Here is a 19,124-nt window from a genome sequence, read left to right on the forward strand (position 1 = left end):
ATCAACTCCCCCTCTCAGAGATGAGAGCTTAGAGGTCAGAGGAGCTTTGCAAAGTCTGGCCCCAGGCTGGCAGCATCCACACCACCGGGGAACTTGTTGGACATGCAGATTCTCAGGCCTCACCCCAGACGTGCTGAATCAAACACTGTGAGGATGGGGCCCAGCCATCTCTGCTGTAACGAGCTCTCCTGATAATGCTACTGTGCATCCAGGCGTGACGGCCACCGATTAGGGCTGAGGGACTAGTGTTTAGAGTCAGCCTTCCTGGTTCATACCCAGCTGTGTGACCTGGGCAAGGCACCCTCTAGGTCTCAGCTTCCTCACCTGTCAAATGGAGATAGTATTAGAACCCACATCGAAGGAAGGTTGGGATGAGTGAACCTGATAATGTTTATAAAGAGCTGAGCTCTGTCCTAGACACAGCACCGGGCTCAGTCAATGTTACTTCAATACGGTCATTTGGGGCACAATTTCCTGACATTCTGTGATTCTTGGTCCATGTCGCACCCCTTCTCAGAATTCTCGGTGGCTCTGCCCACATGGTTTAGTTCACGAACCCCCTTTAGGAGTACAATCAAAGCTCTAGAAATTTTCTTCCTAGAAAATTGCACCTGCGCACAATGCAACCAGTTTCTAGATGTGTCCCTCGAATCCTGCTACTTGACTGAATTCACTCATCAGTTCTAGCGGTTTTCGGTGGAATCTTTAGGGTTCTCTGATAACAGTTTAATTCCATATTCTCTAACTACATGCTGCTCGTCCCCGCTCTGTGCCTGTGACCATGCCTTACCCTTGCCCTTGCCTCTCACCTGACTTTGTGGGGCCCATGCTAGCCTTCCCATAGCCATCTTTTCTAAACTCAAAAGTGACGCCTGTAGCCAGGAGAGGACCTTGTATAAGCGACGGGTGGCAGTACTTGAAGCTGAGAGTGGTGAGGAAGCTGTAGACATCACCACCGCTCACTTGCATCACTGTCCGCTTGACTTTTTACACTCCTGGAGAAGCCACACCCACTTCCTGAGTGTCACTGCATCTTAGTGGTACCCAGCCACCAGGCCCTGCATTCCTGGTTTGGGTTCCACCAGAAGCAGGTCCTGAGTCAAGGATTTGGATGTAGGTTTATGTGGGAGGAGATCCCAGCAAGCCCACGAGTGAGCCAGGAAAGGAAGGCCGACTAAGGCATGCTGTGGGCACTCGGGGTCCATCCCACCAGGGACTCTCTGAGAAACCACGTGGATCACAGCTCAGAGTTGTCTCACTGGAAGACAGGGAGCGGTTACCACAGTCTCCCATCTCCCATTGGTAGAGAGTGGTCCCACCCAGGTTGGGCATGGGCTCTATCTGTGCACAGCTGGGTTTGTGTGGATGGTGCCTGGGAAATCCCTCAGATGGAGAAGAGACAGAGCCAGGTCTGAGGTAGGAAGCTAAGAGTGGGCCAAAAACGATCCCTCACAGCTGCGGGCCACTCATGTAGATCCAGGGGATACAGGCTGGGGACGTCACCAGCATCTACTGCAATGGCCTTCTATGAATATGTCAGCCAGATCCCTGATCCTGGGACCCCCGAGAAGATAGCTGTAGGCTCAGAGGTCCTCAGGTCACAGAATTTGCTGTCAGTCCCACCTGACCTTCTAATATAGTGCCTAGAAAAGGTCCTTCATTTGGTCCAAGCTTTCATTTTCTCCTCTGTAAAACAAGATCGTTACAAATTGGCCTCCTGGGATTGTTGTGACGACAGAGTAGAAATATAAAGTTCTGTGCAACAGTGAGTCATTGCTATCTAGCTCAAGTGCAGACCGCTTTCCAGAGACTCTGAGTAACTTCCCTCAGGGATATTCTTGAGGGCCGTCTGCACCCTTGCAGGTGTAAAATGCCATATATGCACCGTAAGTAGGTGCATGAAGCTTTCTACTTATTCTGAAGTGGCTTGAGAGTTATCTTCTGGTGTTAGTCTTTGCAAGACATCAATAAAGAGAAGGCAAGGACCAGGAGAAAGGTGCTGGGACCAGCTTTGTGTCCACCCCCCGGCAGTGTCCTCTCCTCTCCACTAGGTGGCGATGGCGTTGCACTTCCAGGGACTTCAAAACCCTTCTATTTAGTTTACTAGAGCAGTTCTCAAAAGAAAAAATATGTTTATCTCTTTAACTGCATACTTTTAAATTTATAAATTTCAAAACACAAATATAGTCCCCTTTGACCACAACCCTAAATCCCGGTTATCTCCTCCCAAATGACTACGGTTGTATTTGTGCACTTATACACATATAGTGCATTTAGAAATATAGTTCTGGAAATGTATGAGTTTTAGCAAAACCAGCATCTTTCCCTCAATATTCTTCTGCCCCTTTCTCTTAACACTAAGTTATAGAGATGTCAGCACGCACAGAACTACACATAGTACCTGCAAAAGATTGCATTGCGTAGTCCCCAGGAGTGTGGGAATGGGAGTCGGCCATCCAGGGTGCAAGCAATGAGGGTGCATTGCCTGTAGAGACTTTTAAACAAAAATAAATCCAACAAAAGTAAGTCTCTTTATTATCACTCTGCACCATGAAGGGGAAATGCTGAGCAATGCTAGTGATGGAGGACTGTCCCCCGCTGGGGCAGGCTGCTCCCAGTGTCCACCCAGCCCCTGGGCTCTCCACTGCCCGTTGGAGGGCAGGGTCGACAATCAGTGGCTCCCATTATGATGGATATTTACGACTTTTCGGTGGTTGATGTTAGAAACAACACTGCAGAGAATGTTGCTGTGCAAGTCTCTTTATACAAGTACAGGATATAGAATTGTTGCTTTGAGGTGCATATGGATCTTTAATTTTAATGAGTACTTGCCAAATTAAACTCCCCAAACCTCATAGCAATTTACACAGCCAAAGCACTCCAAAATATAGAAGTATGTTTTCTCCTATTGCCCACAAAACAGTGCTGTCAGTCTGTTAAACTGTCACCAACTTAAGTGAGGGAGAAAATACATTTCTTTTTAGTTAACATTTTCATAGTTACTACTGAAGTTGAGCATTTTTTTTTCTATATTTAAAGCTATTTGCATTTTTTCTTCTGTGAAAGACACATTTATCTCCCTCTATTATTTTATTGGACCATTTGCCTTTTTCTTATTGATTTTCCTGAATGAGTTTTATTTTGTAATTGTACTGTAGATTTTATGGGGCTTTTTGTGGTGACACATTAAAAATATTCTCCCCTTGTTTATCACTTTTGCCTTAACTTCATTTAAGCCTATTTTACAAGCAAACATGTTTGTTACTAATAATTTATCAATTATTTTCCTAATTTTTTAAAATTTTTACCTGGTCTAAGAAAACTTTTTTTAAAGGCATTTTACTGATTTAATTATTTACTTATTTGTAATCCTCACCTGGGGATATGTTCTTATTGATTTGAGAGAGAGAAACATCAATCATTTGCCTCCTGTATGCACCCCAACTAGTGATTGAACCCAAAATCTAGGTACAGCATGTGCCCTGACCAGGAACCGAACCCACAACCTTTTGGTGTTTGGGACGACACTCAACCAACTGAGCCACCCAGGCAGGGCCGTCACACGTCTTTTCAGCAGAGCAGGACGTCCAGAGTCTGGCTGCGCAATGTGTGTGATGAGGCCCTTCCTGCTGAGTGACTGACTCAATGAAAGTACCATAGGTTTTGTCCTTGTGAATTGTTTACTCACGGACTCTTGAGCTTAAGATAACTCACCCAGGACGCTATGGCCTGGAGACTCTTTGAGATTTTACGTATTCGATCCGCTTTGCCATCTCCGTCAGAGTCTGGGGAGCGGTGCTCCTCTTTGAATTCCTCTGATGAGTCACCTAATAATTGCAAAGTGCTGGTCTCTGTCAGTTTGTTCTCTGTGCCATTATGAAATTTTGAATTGTCAACTGTACGCAATGGGCTAAAAACAGACTCAAAATGGTGATGACTTATCTCGCTGTTGAATCTTTCTTTGGGGCAAATCTGTTTTTCTGCATTATCATCTCAGTCCCTTAGCATAATTGGGCACAACTGATGAATAATAAAGAAAAACATTCCCCAGGGTGACCCGGCAGCAAAATATTTCACAAGCTAGGACAGCTGAGATCACAAAGATCCCGCCATCGAAGGGCCCAATGAACCCATCCGGTAAACGCAAAACAGGATGGGGTTTATTTTATTGAAAATATAAGGACGTTTTCTCTTCATTCTTTGGAAACACTTCACAAAATAATAAAAGCCATGAGATACCTCGCCTTGTAAACAGATTAAACAACTCGATGAGGAAACTCCAGAACCAAAGTTGGATTTAACAGACCCTGATGGTACGCTGGGGGTTAGCTTAACGCTCCACACACGTGTCCAAGTCGAGACCGAGAGCGAGTGAGAGTCAGTAAGTGTTTTGTGAATGAAACGCTGGCGGATCCAGCGCGGTTCCGAGTGTAGACGCTCCCCTGCCCGCGCCCTCTAGCAAGGCGCTGAGATGCGCGTGTCTGAGAAAATCCAAGTAAAGAGTCAACGGCCACCTGCGGGGAAAGCAGGCCCGCAGAGGGCTGCCCCCCCCCCCCCCCCCCGGGGTTCCTGGGGACGGGCCACGGGACTGTAGCAGAGGCGTCCTCAGCTCACGATTTCCGCTTTCATTCAGGTGTCGGGTGACACATCGGAGACCGACCTGGACAGTGAGGCCGGGTCCCCTCGGGCCCGCGCAGGCGCCACCGAGGAGAAGGCGAGGAGCCGGTGGTTCGAGTTTGCCGCGGGGAAGCGCGAGAAGGAGGCTTCCTCGGGGGACGACCCGGAGTCCGAGCCCAAGACAGAGTCCGAGAACCAGAAGGAAAGCCTGTCCTCTGAAGACAACAGCCAGGGCGTCCAGGAGGAGCTGAAGAAGGTGAGGGCCGCGGGGCCACCTGCGACAGCCCGGCCTCTGCGGCGGGGCCCGGGAACGGCTCTGCGTTCGCAGACATGTGCGGGGTTTATTACACATGCTCATTTGTTAGGTGTGTGCTCCAGTTTCTTTCCACAACTCGGAGCCACCCTCTCTCATGAAATCCCTCTTCGGGGACACGCGTCTGTTGGTGGGGGACATATTTTGACGGGGTGTAGAGGCATTGCCGGGGCGCCTTATGTCTCATGAGAACCGAAACATATTTGCATCGAGTTTTTCTAGCAGATTTCTCTCAGCTATTTAGGACATAGGGAGTTCCTTTTCTTACCTTTAAAAAGGAAAGAAATACGTGAAATCGGGGCATTTGGACACGTGTCCCTGCTTGCTCTGGAAGTTTGCAAGAAACCTTTCCTGGAGCTGAGACAGCACTGTGACCTGGGGCAGCAAAGTGATGGGCAGACGGGCGTCTGGGTCACACTTAGAGCAGAATTCCCCGGAGACCACATTCCGTTGCTCTGATCGTCCTTGGCCGCTCGGTCCCCAGTGGGCTCAGCCAGGCTCAGAGCAGGAGCCTGTCGCTCGGTGGGTCTCAGCTACGTGGTGCGGCTTGGGCACTGGTGTGGCTCGATCGCTGCCACTTTCACTGCAGTGTCTGTGGGGCCCTTGGCCGCAGATGTCTTTGGCCAACCTTCCTGGTCTGCAGCAGCCCCTTGTTCCGTCCGCTGGGTTTCTCCACACTTTCCCCTCTCCCTTATGAGATACTGTGACACTGTCACATCTGATCCCTGTTGTAATTAATATCTGGAGTGACGGCAGCTCCTGGAACAGAAAGCTCTCCCCGGCTCTGAGCTGGTTTGGGCCATTCAGCTCGCGTCTCCGGGGCTGTGAGCGGCCGAGCAGAAAGGATCCTTAGCTTTTCATTTCTCCCCCACGCAGGGCTCCCTGCCAGCACCCTGCGCCTCCACCAGCGTTTTATCTGAACAAAACCCTGTCCGGTGCTGCACGCAGCTCCATGTACCACATCGACAGTGCGTTCTGCCTTTAACTCTGGGCAGGGGACAGGGCATTTACATAACAAGGCCGTGTCGCCCGGCCCTGTAAGATCTGCTCACCTCTCTTACTGGGCCGGTGAGTCCTTGAAGGAACAGGGAGGCTAGGTGCCCTGCTCCTGTCACTCAGCTGACAAAACCCCAGCGACCTTTCCTTCCAGCCCCACCCCCACATCCGAGCAAACAGCCCACTCCCGGGCAGCAGACCAGAAGCACGCGAGTCCCCCCAAGTGCTTGTGGGCTCCAGATTGTGTTTCCCATTAGAGAGCAAAACCGGGACACCCACCGCACAGATGGATCTTGTCCAGTTTCCATGGAGTTATTTTTCAGTCACTTCCCCTTTCACCAGACACAGGCCTTCCGGCGAAGCTGTGGTGCTCCGTACAGACCAACCACATGGGACTCCTCACTCAACTCAGTGGCAAATGCAGATGCCGTTATGGGCCAGGAAAGTATGTCATGTCATCAAGCGGCTAGGGCGGGGCTCAAGGCGTGCCAGGAGGGCAGGGCCTCTATCCAATGTCCACTGCTTATCCCAGCACCTAGGACAGAGCCTGTGCACCGAGGGGGGGCCCCCAATCAAATATGTAGAGTGAATGGTGGGGACTGCAGACAAGCTGGAAGCGCAGATCTCACAGATGGCTCCCTCATCCAAAACGCATGCCTCTGGGCCATGTCTGGCTGTCAACTCCTAGGCTTGAATAAACAAGGTTATTTACGGATGGGTTGGAACAGTGACGCCCAAGCGACATCGATGTCCAGCTTATTGCTTTGATATTATACGTTCAGCTGGGCTCAGGATGCAGATCACTCTTTTGGTTCAAGCGCCGTTTAGGTCCTTTCTGTTCATAACCTTGGCTTGTTAATGACCCTGGACACGTGGGAGATGGGCATAAACGTTCACACTTCCCCTTCCATCATGCTGTGGTCTCACTTTTTTCCCCTGAACCTCTTAGTCATATGTCTTTCTTTTCAAAAGATATACAAGGGCAAGGGAGGCTGGGAAATGGCGTATTTTTCCGTTCGGCCTCTATGGTGGAAGAAGGCAAGGGAAAGCGGGCCAGAGGATAGGTGAGGTGTGTGGGGGTTACCTCACGGTGGCTGCCAAGACCCTGCAGAGAAGCTCTTCTCCAATACTCTCATTGTACAGATGACCAAACCGAGTTCCAGAAATGGGATGTAACTCAGGCAAGGTCCTAAAACCAGATGAAGTTAGAGCCGGATCTACAGCCTAGGTCTCCTAACTCCCAGTCCAGAAAGCTGCCCACTGGGCCACCCCATGTTTGTAATTTGGCTGAGTCTGTGACGGAAGCTCTGTTAAGGAATTAGAATATCATCCATAAAATGAGGGGATGGACGTCCGGCCGGGCGTGGCTCAGCGGTTGAGCGTCGACCTAGGATCCAGGCGATCGGGGTTCGATTCCCGATCAGGGCATGTGCCCGGGTTGCGGGCTGCAGCCAATCAGTGGCTCTCTCATCATTGATGTTTCTATCTCTCTCTCCCTCCCCTTCCCTCTCTCTGAAATCAATAAAGATATATTTAAAAAAAAAAAAAAAATTTAAAAATAAAAAAATAAATAAAAAATGAGGGGATGGATATAAAACTCTCAGCAGTGGGCAGAGGAGATGGTAGCTTCCACTTGAGGTTTCCTTCCTCCCTCCCTAAGAATCTGAGATAATCCAGTGTGATAATCCAGAAGCCAGGCCAAGTCAAACCAGGCCTCGTCCGAGTTCCCCCCTGCTGTGTAGATTGTTCAGCTTCCCGGCCCTTTGGCACATGGGTGTCTGTGTGTGTTGTAATGGAAGCAATGTCACGAGTGCCACGCTAATGCAGAATTCCCATGTGATCGTTAATGTGCTGTTCTTGTCTTCTGTCTCCTTCTGTTATTGGACCAAACAGAAGTATTCTGCTGTTTCTCTCTGCAACATCTCCACAGAAGTCCTGAAAGTCATCAATGCCACAGAGGAGTTGATCGCAGAGTCGACAGGGCCCGGGGAGTTCCCGCCTGTCCCTCCTGACAGAGAGAAGGGGACATTTCCTCTTGGGACAGACCAAGTGAGACTGGATGAGCAGCTGACCTCCCTGGAAGAAAACGTAAGATGGTGTGGATGTGCCTTGTCTAGGGCAAGCCTATAAAGTTATAGGTCATGACAAAGAGGGCAGGGACACACACACACACAGCAGCAGCAGAGCAAATGCATTCTCAGCAAGGGTCTGGGGCTGGAGTCCCAAGAAGTGGCTCCTGAGAGCAGGATTTCCGTGCAAGCGATTTACCAGGGAAGTGCTCCCAGGGTCCGCTCGTAAGGGGGTGGGGAAAAGAAAGGGAGAGGGAAGAAGCCACACAAAGGCGTGATCTTGGACAAACATAGCTCCCACCTGCTCCTGCAGGGAACGCTGGGGCATAAGTTACATCTCAAAGTTGTCTGGCCTGACGCAAAGGAGCTGGCCCTTCCTCTAGCCAGCAGGCTGTCTGTCTGTCTGCTTGCAGGCAAGGTGTCTACAGCAGCCCAGAGGTGCCTTCTGTGTAGAACTGAGCTGTTGGAAACAAAGCACACTGAAGCTTTTGTTTCTCACCTGGGGGTGAGGGGCCTGGGCGGGACTGTGCAGAGGCTATAAAAGGATGTGTGAGGGCCCGGGTAGGGCATGGCCAGCACCACCGCAGGGGATGAGCGTGGTTCCCACAGAATTTAGGTCACTGCAGCTGGTCCAGCCTGCTTCGCAGCTAAGTCTGCTGGTGATAGAGTTTTCTGTCCTTCCGACCTGTGAGGACAGAAAGAATGTGATAGATTCTTACCTGTAAATAACCACAATCATTGCTGAGTATTTCAATAAAAGTCCAATGAGAATTTTCCAGCAATACAGACTAGGGGTGACCAGAGATTTGGACATGAGCTACTCAGGCCGGAGTCACCCTCACCAGCGGGCATAGTCCTGCCCACAAAACGGGTGTCAGATCAAGTCAGCTGATTCCATCTTTGCAGACCCAGCGGAATGAACCCAGGTTTGGGGGCACTCTAATGAATGCTGCTCTTAGAGGAAATTTTTGGCTAACCATTGAAACAACAAATCAAAAATAACTCAAAGTTTTACTAAAAAAGCGAATATTTGTTTCACTTTAAAAACCGAAGACCTCCCTTTGGATTCCCGTAAAACCAAAGCATGTGTCTGTCGGAGCATTTGCCTCACTCAGCTGTCCTTCTGGTCACCCATCCGTCTGCCCTTTGATCGGCACCACTGACATTTGGGGTTGGACGATTCTTTGTTGGAAGGGGCTGTCCTGCACGTCGTAGGATATTTAGCAGCATCCTGGTCTCTCTCCATGAGATGCCAGGAGCAGCACCCTCTTAGCTGTGACAGAAAAAGTCTCCAGACATTGTCAAATGTTGGACGGCTGATGTGGGGAGGTAGGGGGCACAGTCACCCCCAGGTTGGGAGCCAGATACATAAATTCCTACGGCATGGGGCCTGCTGTCTATATCTGTAGCCCTAGCCCTTGGCCACAGCCCGACACACAGGAGGGGCCGGAAGAAAGCTTATCCGACGTACGATCACAGCAGATGGATGGAGTCCTTTGGTAAAGAAACGATTTACGTCTAATGTGCAGGGTCTCTGTTCCTTCGCTGGGTCTATAATTTAGTTCTTTCAGTGCCGACTGTCCTAAAATGAACCCCAACCCTAGACGCACTGAATTGAAAAGTTTAAAATAAAGATGCGGTTCACCAGGAAAGGGATTTTTTTTTTTTTTTTTTTTTTACCTAGTATCAAAAAAAAAACCAAAACTTACAAAGCACAAAATATCAGGATATAGAGGATAACGGTCGGTCCCCGAGGCGCACTTAAAGGCGGCGGCCTTCCTCGAGGGAGCACGGGCCCGGTGAAGGGTGTCCCTGTGGAGTCTCGTTCCATAAGAGCTTTTCGGGCGTTACCTTTCTTCCCTTGGGTTTCTCGACACTTTCAGTGTGAAACACGTCCACTCACCCCGACTCAGGATGTCACCCATCCCAGCAGGGACACATGCTGAAAGGCCAGGGTTTGTCATCTACTGCTCCCCTGTCCCCCTCTAAGCTGCGTCTCCCGCCCCCAAAGAGTTAACTGCCTCCTTCCCTCCCCCATCCGGCTCTAAGTTTCACCTCAGAAGCGACTCCATCCGTCTCTGATCCTTTGCATCTGATGGGGTTTGAGTCAGAGGGGGGATGGCTCTTCTTTATCTCTTTAGTTCCCCAGATCACAGGGCCAGGGCCGGCTGCTGCTCCGCCGGCTCCAGATGGGATTCACTGGGGCGCGGGAGAGGGGCAGGGCTGGCTCTCCAGCCGGGCCCTGGCGCGGCCGATTTCATTAAACGCAGCCTTTTGTGTCTCTTCTAAAGAGCGCCCCTCGCGCCTCCGCCGCTTTCCCCTTTGTGTCGGGGACCGGGGGACGGTCGGAAATAGAAACGGCGACCCATTCTCGCCTTCTGAACGTCGGCTACCGCGGAGCAGGACTCCGAGATGAAAGAGATCGTCGGCTTGAGGATGTCGCGCCTTTCAAAATACTTCTGAGGGCGTCCGAGCTGCTTCAGATAAAAATGTCACATTCAGATGTCCCGTCTCCTGTTTTCATCAACTGCCTCGTTAATCCATTTAATTAGAGGAAGGCATGGGGATTTCCGAATCGCCTTGGTCTCTCGGCGTTGACCCCTCTCGCCTGCTGCTGGAGCCAGCCCTGGGAAATCAGCTTTTTCTCCCCAAAAGGCAGGAGGAAGCTCGGGCCAGCCCCGGGCTCCCCGCGCACACAAAGGGGCCTCGGCTTCGCAGGCGGGGTGCCTGGGCCTCGGTCCTCCTGTCGGGGTCTGGCTGGGAGGGGGATTCCGGGGAAGGGCGAGTAGCTGAGGCGTGGGCAAGGTTAGGGGGTGCTGTAGCACCCGAGAGCAGCAGGAGGAGGTGCTTCCTGAAACACCTGTTCTCATCCCTTGAGCCATTTGGGGAAAGACTCGTTGAACCAGGAGCCGGTCAGTGGGGCCACTAGAGCGTGGAGAAGACATAGACAGCCCGGACCTGGCAGCCATAGCTCTCCCCCAAAATGGGCCTTTACTAAGCAAGCAACCCCAGGTTCATGTTTTTCAGTGGGTTATTTTTTTAAGGTTAGAATGACATTGTCATTCTACAGCATGTCAAGTTTTGTTTCCTCGGCCCGTCAACAGAGCCAGCGTCACGTCGACCTATAACCACAGTAACTCTAGTCCCTTGGCGTCAAAGTTGGAAATGTAAAAGTTGTAACATCCCAGCCAAGGTGAAGAACCACAGCGTCACAGGGCAGAGTGGACGAAGGCATGGGGTCCGGCATGGGGGCCCGAGCTCAAAACCAGGCTCCACCACTTCATAGCTGTGAAACCTGGAGAAGTCCCTGAACCCCTAGGACACACGGTCTCATCTCTAGTACCATGACCAGACTAGTACCTCCCTCAAGGGTTGCCCTGAGCATTAAATAAGTCACCTAAAGCCCTTGGTTCAGTGCCTGGCTCAATAAATACGTGTCATTGTCACCATCATCATCACCATCCTTGTCACCCTCCAGTCCTTCAGGCGCCACCTCCTCGGCTGTGAGTGTCCGTACAGCCGGCTTCTGTGCCAAACCTCAGGACCTCTCCTGGTGCCAGGAGAGCAGGGACGCAGAGTAAGAGATGAACCTTGTGGCCCGGCTGAGGGCTTGGGGCGCTTTCATATTGCTTTGTCGTGGCAGAGAAGACAGCGAGCATGTGGATGACCATGTGGACAACGCAGCAAGGTTCTGTTCCATTGACGTGGCTGTGGGCGTGCTGACGTTGAGTTCTGCGTGTTTCTGGAATAATGAAGGTTCTGAGACCAAAGTCACGTCCGCCTGTGTTTCACCATTGCCACACTCAGATTATACATTTTATTTAAACAATGATTTCCCATTCTGTTCGTTGTGCAAAACTGTCCGTTTATATTTTAAATTACCTTATCTAAGTAAACTTACCTTTTTCCGGCGCCGCTAAAGTGTCACATCCAAACTCGCACACTCAGAGCTGCCCTGCCATCGCTCTCTTCTTCCCTGGGAAGTTCTTCAGCTTTGAAACTGTGAAGAGACAGATGTTTAATTTCTCCGCTCGGCTTCGAACTACGCGCTTCCTTCATAGGACACAGTTGTGTGTCTTGTTGTGAAGACAAAGACCAATGGCTCTATTAAATTGCGAGGACCACTTAGAAACAAGGTCTCTAATACTTCACGTGATAAAGAGACAGAACAAAGGGCAAACTCAACTCTGGCCCTTGCCAGCGGGCATTGGATGCACGGCCCTTCCCTGACACCCGTGCCCACCCTGCGGAGCCCCCAGCCGGCCCACTGTGCCGCTCCCGGGCAGCCGGGCTCGCGCTTCAGGCCTACACCCGCCTGTGCTCCACGTGGAGATGTCTTGTAAAGCTGCCAGCTTCAATGCAGATGCGTGAGTCATGCCAAAGAATTGGCAGAGGGGGGGCATCTCAGGGCCTCCCCCCATTCAGCCCCGCTTATGGGCATAAGCGCCTGGCTTGCCCAACTCAGTTGTGCTTTTAACTCAAGTTACAGGAACTGTTCGAGGACTGGCCGTGCCTTCCATTCAGATCAACTCTAAACGGCTGTGATGACGTGTCCGGAGCTCTGTCTGTGTCAGTGAAACCTCCCGAGCCTCTCTTCCAGGAATTCTCTCTTTAGGCACATCTGGTTCTGTGCTCTCGGTGGTTTCACCCCGTTACCAGTCAGGCCTTAGAAGCATCTGTCTCATTCAGCCCGCCTGGCCTCCCCCGTCTGAATTATTCCAACAAGTTTACTTTCTGTTTGCCCATTTTTATGGAATCATCTTATAAACTCATACGTCAAAATATTTTTTCCAGCCAGGCTGGGCGTGGCTCAGCAGTTGAGCATCGACCTAAGACCCAGGCGATCGGGGTTCAATTCCCAGTCAGGGCACATGCCCGGGTTGTGGGCTCAATCCCCACTCGGGGGGGGGGGGGGGGTGTGCAGGAGGCAGCCGATCAATGACTCTCTCATCACTGATGTTTCTGTCTCTCCCCTTCTTCCTTCCTCCCTCTGAAATCAATAAAGATATATTTTTAAAAGAATAATAATAATTCTTTTAAAATATATATATATTTTTTCCTTTAAATTTTTCCTCAAATTACTCCCTTTATCTGGTTTTCTCTTTCATCTTCAGTACCTCACCAAAAAAACAAACCTCTTAATTAACAGGTAAATGGATTCGACATGCTTTTCTTAACAGCATACTATTTTCTCAGAAATAAAGTCTTTTCCTACTATAATTTCAGGTTCATTTCATTCCCTTAGCCTATTGCAAGAAAGCAGAAGGTAATTAATCAAAGATAAATCATTCAAAATATGTGATTGTTTAAAATTAATTTCACCTGTTTTGTGTTGTCTGAATTTTCCTCAATTACAAAATGCCAACCAAAAATTTTATTTGAAAAGTCACACCAAGAGTTTTTCCTTTTTCCTTCTGTCTTGATAGTATGATTGTTATAGTCACTGGACAAATTCACAGTTTATGTGGCTGGTGTCATGTATTTTGTACTATTTTATCACATTTACAGATTGCTTTTTCTCGCGGGAAAGTGCAGGGAGGGAGTTTGACAGTGAGGGGGTGGCAAGAGCTCAGGCCGTTTCAGTGCGTAGTGTTTATACGGGGGCCATCCCCTGTCCTTTCCCCCAATGCTGGGTCTAGTTCTCTCTCACCCCCTGAACTGCCGGGGTCCCCTGAAGAGGCCCCGCCAGTCCTGGGTCTGCAGGCCGGAGCTCAAGGCTGTGCCTCCTCTACAGGTGTACCTGGCGGCTGGCACCGTGTACGGACTCGAAGGGCAGCTGAATGAGCTGGAGGATGCTGCCCGCTGCATCCACAGTGGCACCGATGAGACCCAGCTGGCAGATCTGGAGGACCAGGTGGCCACAGCTGCAGCCCAGGTCCACCATGCTGAGCTCCAGGTAAGAGCTCTCCTCTCTGCCCAGATGGGAGACCACCAGGCAAAAGGAGAGGGGGCCCCAGCTTCCACAAGAACCACTTCGAAGCCTTTGCGTCTGTCAGGTCCTGCATGTCCAGCTCACCTGGCGTGGATATGAGCCTTCAGGGCGGATGCCACCAAATCCCCCTTTCTAAAAGTGCAGCCTTCCGGCCCAGCCAGCATGGTTCAGTGGTTGAGTGTCGACCTGCGAACCAGGAGCTCACAGTTTGATTCCCTGTCAGGGCACGTGTGGGCTCCGTCCCCAGCAGGGGGCGTGCAGGAGGCAGCACATCAGTGACTCCTCGTTGCTGTTTCTAGCTCTCTTTCCTGCTCCCTTCCTCTCTCTGAAATCAATAATAACATATTAAAAAATAATAAAGTGCAGCCTTCCTTTCCCCAAACTACAGCCTTGATAACATATCAGACTTCTCTTTAAACCCTATGTCACTTTTCTCTTTGACAAATCTCTGACCTACAGGCAGGTCTCCTTGCTTATAGGTTCCCATCCCACCCCAAGACCACCCGTCCCTAACTGTTCTCATACTCTCGGCTACTTCTCTAATTAATGCCTGTCCTCCCCGCTACGGACTAAAAGCTCCGTGAGGACCGGACTGCAGCTCTCCGGCCTTAACACAGTAACTCTAGTGCCTCGCACAATACCTGACACAGGTTTGCCACTCAGTATAAACAGGAAATAAAAGTGGGATGGATAAATGAAAATTGGAAGTGTAGATTTCTCAGACCAATATTTTGCATGACTGAGACTGCTGTTTCAGAACTGATCACTGTATTATCTGTAACTTTGGGACGATGTCTGTTGGCAGTTTTCATGGCTGTTCCCTTGGCCTCTGACTCTGGATGAGAACTGACCATGGACTAAGCCACTGATTATCAAACGGGGGTCCATGGACATCTACTCGGGGACCCATAAGAAATGCTGGTGTCTGCAGCATACGCTCAGAGCCCTGGCTCACTGATATGTCTACAGACCCTTCTTCGTAAACCCCCAGTTTGGGGTCTATAGACACACCTCTGGCTAGAGCTGACAATATTGGGTGATCATTCTTTTTAAAATACATACTTTTATTTTAAAGGGTCAAATATCATTACACATGCTTAATAATGCAGCGGCCCCAATTAACTCTCCACTCTGCAGATGGGTTCAATGCAGTGTGCTAGGGATGGGCTCGTCACAGATGGCCCTGTTGACAATTTATTGTCAGCAAGATTGGCTGAGGAGCAGTTCTCCTCAAATAAAAATCACTTCCCATAAATGCCACAACATTTAATCATTTCAGAGTCAAAGTTACATAAAGATATAAAGTAAAATCAAAGCATTTATTTTCTGGGCGGTACATTTTGCAGCAAACACTTCTTGAATGGTTTAGTGGGAAGAAATATTATTTATGGGTGTTTGGGAAGGTTTTATTGTAATAATTAGTTATTCCTGCTTCCAAATTTTCCTAGGCTTAGATTATTGGAGCCACAGATTATTATTTTATGGCAGAAAATCCTGGAGTCCACAATGTCTATTTTTCAATATTTGTGCCTATTAATTTATTATTCATTTTTAAATTTTACAATGATGTTATTAATAGCCAATGTTATAGAGTGAGCCTTACTCGGTGCCAGGAGCTGTACTGAGGATGCTGCCCACTGCGTTAGACGTTGTGGGCATTCCTGGGGACAGTCTGTTTTAACTCTTAGTGTCGGGAAAAGTGATTCTTCTCAGACTTGATCTTTATCTCATGGACATGGACCCCTACACTCACCTCTTTGCTTTGGCTCCCAGGAAACTCAGAGCTGAATTGGTCATCCTCTTCTGATAAGCGTAAGGGTCATTGGGCATGCAGCCTTAGGAATAAAGTAGAATATAACTAGATGGATGGATGGATGGATGGATGGATGGATGATGGATAGATGATGGATGGTTGGATGATGGATGGATGGATGGATGGATGGATGGATGGATGGATGGATGATGGATGGATGATGGGTGATGGGTGGATGGATGGATGGATGGATGGATAAATGATAGATGGATGGATGATGGATGGATGGATGGATGGATGGATGGATGGTAGATGGATGGATGATGGATAGATGATGGATGGTTAGATGATGGATGGATGGATGGATGGATGGATGGATGGATGGATGGATGGATGATCGATGGATGGAGGATGGATGGTGGATGGATGGATGGTGGATGGATGATGGGTGGGTGGATGATGGATGGTTAGATGATGGATGGATGGATGGATGGATGGATGGATGGATGGATGATGGATGGTTAGATGATGGGTGGATGATGGATGGATGGATGGATGGATGGATGGATGGATGGATGGATGGATGGTGGATGGATGGAGGATGGATGGTTAGATGATGGATGGATGGATGGATGGATGGATGGATGGATGGATGGATGATGGATGATGGATGGATGCCTGGATGGCTGATGGATGGATGGATAGATGATAGACAAAACATATGCCAAAATCAGCCCTGAATAGTCTTCTTTCCTCCCTTTGTCCTTTGCCCAATGGACTAAAACCTGAAAAATTAACCCCTTCTTATTGCAGAACATGGTGGTCAGCAAGTCAGGAGGCCAGCAGTTTGCTCTCCCATTGGGCTGTCTCCTAGGGCCCTCTGAGTAAGGCCCTTTATCAAAATTGCTTCCAGAAAAGATTGTGGGCATCTAATCCACATCAGTTGCAAATGACTAATAAAAGTTTAGCCTGCATCCTTTCTCAGAGGCTTGCGCAGTTTATTGGACTATAAACCAAAGGAATGCAGCTCTCAGTGTGAAATGTGAGGAGTCAGACAGGAAGGCTTCTGGGAGACAGGAGCCAAGGCTTCTGGGGCCCCGTCTGGTGGCCGGCTGCTGGGCAGCGATTCTTCCACCAGCTGCCACAGGCTTGGCCTTCACCTACTGCCTCCCCTTTTTCTGACCAAGGCAGCCACTCCTCGGAGGCAGGGGAAGCATCTCCCACACTTGCTGACATTTTCAGCCCTTCTCTATGCACTTCTTATAGCACGTACCCCAGTAGGCTTTGTCCAAAGAAGGCCTCAGATGACGACAGCAGATTTAGAGTTTGTCTTGAGAGGCACAAAACAGTTGAGGGATGGGAGAGGCAATGGAGGCCTCGAGGTGGAGCGCACACATTGCCTGCTGGGTCTACGTTCAGGTTACTTGTTTTGTGCCCAGCACCACTCGGTGTGCCATGTCAGCAGGACAATGCCGATCCCCACCTCCTCCCTCCATTCTGCCAGTCCTCTCCTGCCCCTTCCAGTGTCCCCCATGCCAGCCTTGGCAAGTCCTCTGAGAATGTGGCAATGTGGCAAGAGCAGGAACACGGGCATCGATTCCAACCCGGGCATGTACCTTGACCAGGAATCAAACTGGCAACCTCTCGGTGCATGAGATGTTGCCCAACTGAGCCACGCCAGCCAGGGCAAAGTAGATTTGTTCTTTATGGATTTATAACACTTTTAACAAAGATTCTCCCCGCCTGTGCTTTCTCCCTACTGATTCCGTCTCTCTGCTACATTCAGATTTCGGACATCGAGAGCCGGATTTCAGCCCTGACCATCGCAGGACTGAACATAGCGCCCTGTGTGCGCCTCATGAGGAAACGAGATCAGAAGCAAAGGAACCAGGTGCGTTTGTCCCTCACTCCTGCTCTGGGAATTTCGCACAGCCTGGAAAATCTAGAAGATAAAACCTGGGGGCTTTGAGAAGGTGTCTTGATTGCTGTGTTCTCTTTGTAGGTACAAACTATAGACACATCAAGACAACAGAGGCGGAAGCTGCCCGCTCCACCAGTGAAAGGTACGCCTAAGTTAAACCGCACCGCTACTTCCAGTAACTCGGAATGTGAGTCTGAGGACCAGACCCAATGGGGGTTCTCACCAGGAGTGGCCTCCTGGAGAGCCTGTCTCGACTTGGATCCCCCAAAAGGCAGACCCTGAGGGAAAGATGTGAGGAGTGCAAGTCGTTTCCTTGGGAGGTGATTCCCATAAGCACAGGTACGGGAGGAGAGAAATGACCCAGCGAAGAAAGTTGGGCCACACAAGGTACTGAATACTGCAGGGCCGTCTGGGAGACAGTGTTGCCTGCGCCTCAGAGTTTCTTGCCCAAAGAGTAGGACGATGAGGCATTTCAACTCCCCCCATCACTGCCGAGGGGCACTCCCGTGGGCGTTAGCTCCCTGGTAGTCCCGACCTGCCCATGCCCGGGCAGCGGGCGGCGGAGGGCGGCGGAGCTTGCCGCAGGATGCCGTGAGGGGCGCAGGAACGGCCACTGTCGGGGAGATGTGGGTGGGCCCCAGAAGCATCTGACCTGGAAGGGGCGCCAGCGATGCCAGTTCTGTCACCCTTACCCTGGACGTGTTCAACAATTTCTCGGGATTCAGGGCCACATAATGATGATGCCAAACTAGAAATTTGAATCTACAGATTAGCAGAGCAGGACGTCAGAAGATACATGTCTAACTCTTGGTCCCACCATTCACTGTTCGACAGACAGCTGTTGAAGGTCTGCTTTATATCCCACAAAAACGTATACAATTAAAATTTATTATAGATCCATGATACTTTATGTGAAACCCTTAGGTCAACATGTTTCAGAATTTTTTGGACATTAGGGGAGAGGGGGTTGGAGGGCTGGGTGGAAAAAGGTGACGCAATTAAGCAGTACAAATTGGGAGCTACGGAACAGTCACAGAGATGTAGAGTACAGCATAGGGAACATAGTCAGAAATATTGAGATAGATAAATATGGGGCCAGGTGGGTACTTGAAACATCAAGGGAACACTCTGTAAAGTACATGATTTTCTAACCACTATGCTGTACATCTGGAACTAATACAGAATAGTATTGCGCGTAAAGTGTAGTTGAAAAACAAAAAAGAAAGGTGATACGGTGTTTGTCCTGTGTATTTTATTTTATTTTTAAATTTTTTTTTATTGTTCCAAATATTACAGATGTCCCCTTTTCTCCCCATTGATCCCCTCCACCCTGCACCCACCCCCTCCCCAGCCCCTCGCCACACCACTGTCTGTGTCCGTGGGTTATGCGTACATGCACGTAAATTCTTTGGTTAATCCCTCCCCACCCACCCCCACCTTCCCTCTGAGATCCGTCAGTCTGATCCCCACTTCCATGTCACTGAATCTATTTAGTTCATCAGTTCATTAAGTTCTTTAGATTC

The 19,124-nt window shown here is 49.7% G+C and overlaps 1 protein-coding gene across 1 annotated transcript in view; it reads left to right on the forward strand.

The window, feature by feature from the left end:
• The window catches only part of MYRIP (myosin VIIA and Rab interacting protein), a 123,256-nt gene that overhangs the window by 99,982 nt on the left and 4,150 nt on the right, over nucleotides 1-19,124 (forward strand). Inside the window, exons 11-15 of the mRNA XM_081160157.1 lie at nucleotides 4,634-4,873; nucleotides 7,820-8,014; nucleotides 13,730-13,891; nucleotides 17,467-17,571; nucleotides 17,683-17,743. Coding sequence (XP_081016283.1) covers nucleotides 4,634-4,873; nucleotides 7,820-8,014; nucleotides 13,730-13,891; nucleotides 17,467-17,571; nucleotides 17,683-17,743 — 763 coding nt within the window. The remainder of the gene's footprint in view (nucleotides 1-4,633; nucleotides 4,874-7,819; nucleotides 8,015-13,729; nucleotides 13,892-17,466; nucleotides 17,572-17,682; nucleotides 17,744-19,124) is intronic.

Source organism: Miniopterus schreibersii, assembly GCF_964146895.1.
Source record: "Miniopterus schreibersii genome assembly, chromosome: 15".
In the NCBI taxonomy this organism is placed as follows: Eukaryota; Metazoa; Chordata; class Mammalia; order Chiroptera; family Miniopteridae; genus Miniopterus; species Miniopterus schreibersii.